The 6,097-nt window shown below is 42.7% G+C and overlaps 1 protein-coding gene across 1 annotated transcript; it reads left to right on the top strand.

Annotated features, from left to right (window-relative positions):
- Positions 1-934: 934 nt before the first annotated feature.
- ccdc83 (coiled-coil domain containing 83) lies at positions 935-4,894 on the top strand. The gene is made up of 11 exons (XM_035535845.1): positions 935-962; positions 1,062-1,257; positions 1,538-1,622; positions 1,778-1,946; positions 2,226-2,393; positions 2,630-2,721; positions 2,799-2,867; positions 2,976-3,097; positions 3,388-3,467; positions 4,140-4,306; positions 4,652-4,894. Exons 2-11 carry the CDS (start codon positions 1,187-1,189, stop codon positions 4,826-4,828), a joined length of 1,200 nt encoding a protein of 399 aa, XP_035391738.1. The 5' UTR covers positions 935-962; positions 1,062-1,186; the 3' UTR covers positions 4,829-4,894.
- The last annotated feature ends 1,203 nt before the right edge of the window (positions 4,895-6,097 follow it).

Here is a 6,097-nt window from a genome sequence, read left to right as displayed (position 1 = left end):
GATTTTAGTAGTTTCAGCAATCTCCTTAGATGTTTTCTCTGCTTAATGCATGCCAATAATTTGACACCTTTTCCATGACCACAGGATGTGTCTTTTGACATGGTTGTTTAACAAATGAGAAGCTACCAGCTGAAATGCCAGCTGAAACAATCACAAATACAGTAATTTTCCAATGGGAGGCTCTTACCTATTTGCTTAGTTAAATCCAGGTTGTGACCTTTTCTTTCTTTTTTCTTTTTTTTTAAATGATATTATTATATTACATGATTCGTTTATCATAACATTTTCTTTATCACAATGTCCAGAAAGCAAAAAGGTAGTACTGGACATGATTGTGAAGGACAGAAAACCATTTTCTATTGAAGAACATGTGGGTTTTAGGAAAATGTTCAATTACTGGACTCCTGTTTTGGAGGCCAGGTATACAGACTAGAAGGCCAGGCTGAGATAGGACGTCCGTGCTGTCAATCTATCTTGCATATCTGGCTGTCGCTTTCCATTATAACCAAGTTCTCTTTACAGGGAAAGACCTGTTCTGTCTTGTTATTTGTCTGGCCTTTATAAGTGTTCCAAAATCCCTCTGGAATTAGGCTTTTTATTGTGCACAATTGCTCAATTTGCCATAAAGCCAGACAATTAAATCATTATGGGTTCAACAAAAATGGTTTTCCCTAGCGTCTCTACCTACTACCTTCAAAATCCATCTGAAATTTCAGCTCATGCATTTATCTTCATAAACTACTAATGCTCGGGGTAACCCAGCCAGGTAGTTTTGGGGGAGATCTTGTTTTGTGTATGCTAAACATTTCTACCATAGAGCTTTACCCATATTAGCGGGGCTGTGGCTTCTACTTCAGCAGGGCTCCCCCTATGGACTCATGCGGAAGAAAATCCACAGTGGTTTCCATGACGGCGAGTACACGCGCTTAGGTGGCACAAAACAACGATTCATCCTCGTGCAGGTGAGCGGACCAGCCGAGGTTTTATCGCAAAGATGGAGTTAACTGCTGTCTGACGTGTGTGTGTATGATTATATAAATATATATATATATTTTTTTTAGGGGACTGCATATTTTACGTGAAAAAGTCTTGCTGAGTTGTAACCATAAGAGCTACGCTTTGGCAGCATTAGCTGTTCATGTGTAGTGTATAAACGTATGTCCTTAGCCTGCTAGAAGACGGACACATGGCTCTGGGAGCTGGGCAGAAGAATGATGAAAGCAAAACTACTCTGTCGGAGGCGTTCATCCAATTCCAGTAAGTTAAATGTAGACGGTTAAATATGGGCAGTGATTAAGGTACATGACTTGTAATCGGAAGGCTTCTGGTTCGTGCCCCACCGTTGCCACTGAGCAACGCCATTAACCCTTAATTGCTCAAGTTGTACTCAGTCATAATTGTAAGTCACTTTGGATAAACGCATCAGCTACATGCTGTAATTCAAGATTGACTTCAAGCAGGGTAATCGTTTTTTTATGGTTTCAAAACTTGAAGTATGCTAGCTTAGGTATGGTTATTTCTGCTGTGTCTCACACAGAATCCAGGTTAAAAAAAAAGAGATTCAAGAATTCAGGAATGAAACAAGTCTTCTAGAAGCCAAGAACAAAAAACTCATTGAACTGGTAATACCTCTGTCAAATATTCAAAACGTGCAAACAGCTGTAGTGTGAAGACCATGTCTTCAAGCTCTTCCCCTAACATTGTCCAAGGCACCTGCATTTTTTTAAAATAAAATTTGATCCAAAAACTGAGTGCTGATGTCAGCGATGTGTCTCAGAGGGATCAGCTGAGAGAGAAGCAGCACAGTCACATCCGCACGCTGCGTAAGCAGGCAAAAGAGCAGGAGAGGAAGCTGGATCAGAGCGAGAGGGCGAACAAGGAGCAGGTGGAGCAAGCTCTGCGGCGCAACGTAGCGCTCAGGCACCACCGAGAGGAAGATCTGGCAGGTACGCGAGGCAGGCCCCTGTACGACGTACCACTTGTCAGCTTGTCTGGCAGCCGACCCACAGACGTGTGCACACAGAACACACAACCTAGGGAGCACACAGGATGTGCAGATGCACATGTGAACACGTTAGGCAGCAGTTCAGCTGCACACACAGCAGGTGTGCATGCGCGTGTGTAAGAGAGGCAGAGAGGTGAAGCTTCTTCACTCTGTTGATATTTTCGTGTGCGTGAGAGTGAGAAATGGAGCGTTTCACTGATGTTTCATACGTGTGCGAGAGAACTGAACGGTCAGCTGACAAGCCTGGAGACACAGGTGAGGAGGCTGCAGATACAGAGGCAGGCCTTGCTGGAGTACAAGACCATCGGGAGTGTGGAACATCAGCGACATATCCAGGGCCTGCAGTCAGTGCTCACCACCATGCAGAAAGACTTTCAGGAGAGGTCAGGTACGCCACATTACAAACCCTCTACATTTAGACCCATCTCATTTCTTTTGGAGACGGTGTACACACATCTCAGGCACACTGCAACACAAATATCACTGCGACGTTTCACAATCACAACCACTCTACAAACCACTGAGTCCTATCGATCATTTTATACCAGGTAAAATTTAACAGAAAAGAATGATAAGCTCAGTACTTTAAGTAGTACTGTTGGCTGATGTAACTGTTCACCACAGAAAGTATTCAGTATTCCCGTGATGCAACCTTCAATGAAATCGACAAGAAGAAATCTCAGATGATTGATGAACAGAAGCAGCTGGCTACAGAGGTGTAAACCTATCACCAAATATCTCTCCCGCATGTGAAGTAGGGCCTGTGTATTATCACAATCTTGCATTCTTTCAGAGGGTGATAAAACAACTCGACAAAGCTAGTCGCCATGAGATGATGGAGAACGACTGGCTTAAGAGAGAGGTACAGGCACCCATACGTTCAGTTTCAGAATGCCTGCATTTTGATTGGCATACTGATGCAGATAAGTTTATTACTCAAGTGTGTGCATGTATCGTTGTCCCATGGCAGACTGCCATCTACCGTAAAGAAGTCTCTATACTGGAGGCAGCTGTGAGGAACTTGGAGAAGAAGAACTTGAAGCACATGAACCAACTGGTTGAGCAGCGTCTAAGTCGTTTGTGGATCTCAAGGTATTACTGACCCCAGTGGTGGAAGTTTAGCAATTTGTTATTTGGTTTATATAGTTATATAGTTTAGTTCCAACAAATTGGGCTGTAATATACTACTAATGGATAAACTGGATTGTTACTATTAGATTGGTGTTGGAGGGAAACTGGGCACCTTTGGTGTGGGGCATTGATTCCCAGGGCACAATGCGCTTTCTTCACACAAAAATAAAAATTGTAGGCTAAAGTTGAGAACCACTGCTGAAGACTGAACTAAATTGTAATCCTTATAATTCTTACCCTTTCTGTTGCAGAAATGTATTCATCACACAGGCTGCAGACTTGGGCAAGGTTGAACAGCCAATGCAGAAACGCACACGCTCAGAGTCAACAGGTGATCCATCTGACCTCACCCATTTCTGTCCAGAAATGCACTTCTAGGACCACAAGAGGGCACTCCAAGAGTGGTAGTTAGGCAAGGGTTTGAACTTCAGCATAAAAGTCCTCCATCTAGGGTTTTGGACAAGTGCAGATTAGAAACTAGTGAGTTTAAAACTTTCTTATATGCAAGTGTTAGTCATAAAGCTATGTAACTGCTCTGGCTCATACACTCTCAACTGCTAGATTTCAGTGTTATACTTTAAAACTAGTTTTGTTTTGTTTTTTGTTTTTTTACTCAGAATCATACACTATAACAGTGCTCAGTTTTATTCAGGTCTACCTTTAAATTATTAATCACTCTTATAAAAATGCAGATTCATGGGTCAATATACAGACACAGAACACAATGGAAACACAGGATATTGGAGAGTTTGCGTACGGAGCAACTCCAGGAGAAATTTCTCTTGTTCAACAGCTATTTTTGCCTAGTACATCTACTGTAGACTGCTCAAGGCTGTGATAGTAAGTAATATGTAAGCAATATATTAAATATATCTGAGCAGATTAATTCTTTCCTCTGCACTCAGCAGTCAAGATCACCCATCAGGAGCCCTTGGCTTTATTAGTTAAAGGCCACTCAGCATCAGCTCCTCAACTTTCTCCAACTAGTGACCTGCATTTTTAGCAGAGCCAGAGAGCAGACCCTGGCTGGCGCACGACTCCCCAACGGACGCTGTGGAAGCAGGCTGGGCTGGGGTGTTGGAACAAGAGGAACTGACGCCCAGCTGCGAGCCCTCCGCCCCTCCCTGCGACCTCGCCATGTTCCCCCTTGGCAGCCGGAGTGACCACAGGGTGAGATCTTAAGTCTTTATGAACACACAGGGCTTTCTGTAAAGACCACTGAAGAACTAGAAAAATGGAACAGAATCACTGGTTGTAATTCCTTACCTTTATGTAGTAAATATGCCTAAAGAGACAAGATGTATTAAGGCAGTACGAATGTTTGATGAGGACCTAGAGTAGTGTGCAGCTGAGAGAACTGTGGAAACTCACTTCCTGCTCCCTGGCAGTGGCTGCGCTACAGATGGGCCTAGCATCACCCAGTAACAGGTCCTCTCTTTGTCTCTGTGGCCAGCCTGCAAAGTGAGCGCCTTTGTGTGTGTGTGTGTGTGTGTGTGTGTGTGTGTGTGTGTGTAGGAACTACTACACCTGGGCCCTTTGGAGCAGAAGCTGTTGACTGTGAAGGGCCAGGCTATGACTCTGTACCCTATGCCCTCTGACCCTGAGGGTTTGGGCACATCGGTGCCCCTCGACTTTTTGGAGATGCAGGATTGGGCCCTCACCACGCGTAGCATCCGCAACAAGTTCCACTGAGGACACGAGGCATAAACACATCAACTTGTAGTTGAAAGTGCAGGCTAATCAGCTCGTATAAGGGTGACAATCATATGAAGTATTTTTAAATTAATTTAAGTTTTTTTTTGGCCTGTTAAGGCTAAAACCTATGTGGCTCGTTTCCAAGATAAAATTGCTTTCTTTCTTTTAAAATTTTAATATTAAAATAACCGCACCCCATTTTAAAGAATTCTCTTATTATAGGCAGACCCAGGTGAGTGCCGCCACTTGGCTCCCCTCAATATCGCTCATCTTGAGCATCCTCCTACAGTCCCGGAAGTTGAGCGCATGTTAAGAGACGAACTCTTGTGGAAGCTGCTCTTTTATTTGAAAATCAACCAAATTCTGCTCACATACATTTTATATATATATAAACAAAAATAGAATCTGCAGGAACAATGCAGCAAATATGCTAAATCAATGGACAGGACCACCTTCATGTTGGGACCATCCTTCGCATACTGCGTTATTGGGACAGGGTTCGGTTTTATTTACACAAAGCACCGATCAACAGTGCTTCTCTTGCCCCGGTTTTACTGCATCTACTGCTAATTTACACACTGATGACCCTACCCTGGACGCTGCAACCTGCGTCATTAATGCACACCCCTCTCTGTGCTCCTAACTCAGTAATGGGTACCCCTTTGTGCCTATGCAGGGAAAGGGTGACCCAAGCATGAAGGTGGCTCCACACATTCAGGTGGGAAAGGCAGCCATATACTCGTCAATGTAAAATAATGACATGCCAAGCGTAAAGCAACACCCGCTCCTTCCCCATGCAATGCTGCAGAATCACAAATGTAGTGATAAGTCTGATAAAATGTTCCCTTGCCAAAAGAAAAAAAACAAAACAAAACAAAAACCAAAAACCCAGGCACAGAATTGACTGTGGAGTAATAAATTGTATCCCCCCCGTCCTTTACTGTCTCTCTTATGAATGGGGTGGGTGGGGGTGTTTCCAAGCTACAAAGAATTGCACTAGACAAGAAATGGGGTTTAGGGATGTAGTGCTCTTTCATTCAATTTACAGGCTCTCATTTTTATATATATATATATATATATATATATATATATATATATATATATATATATATATATATATATATATATATATATATATATATATATATATATATATATTTTTGTTTGTTTGTTTGTTTGTTTTCCTTCAACTCATTCATTCACTCTCAAAATCTAATTCAGCAATCACACTCATGAAAGCACATTCCTACATAACCCCAAGATGGG

Source organism: Electrophorus electricus, chromosome 17 (genome assembly GCF_013358815.1).
Source record: "Electrophorus electricus isolate fEleEle1 chromosome 17, fEleEle1.pri, whole genome shotgun sequence".
NCBI classification, from domain to species: Eukaryota; Metazoa; Chordata; class Actinopteri; order Gymnotiformes; family Gymnotidae; genus Electrophorus; species Electrophorus electricus.
Note: the sequence above shows the minus strand (reverse complement) of the source record. Positions and strands in the feature narration are given on the sequence as shown.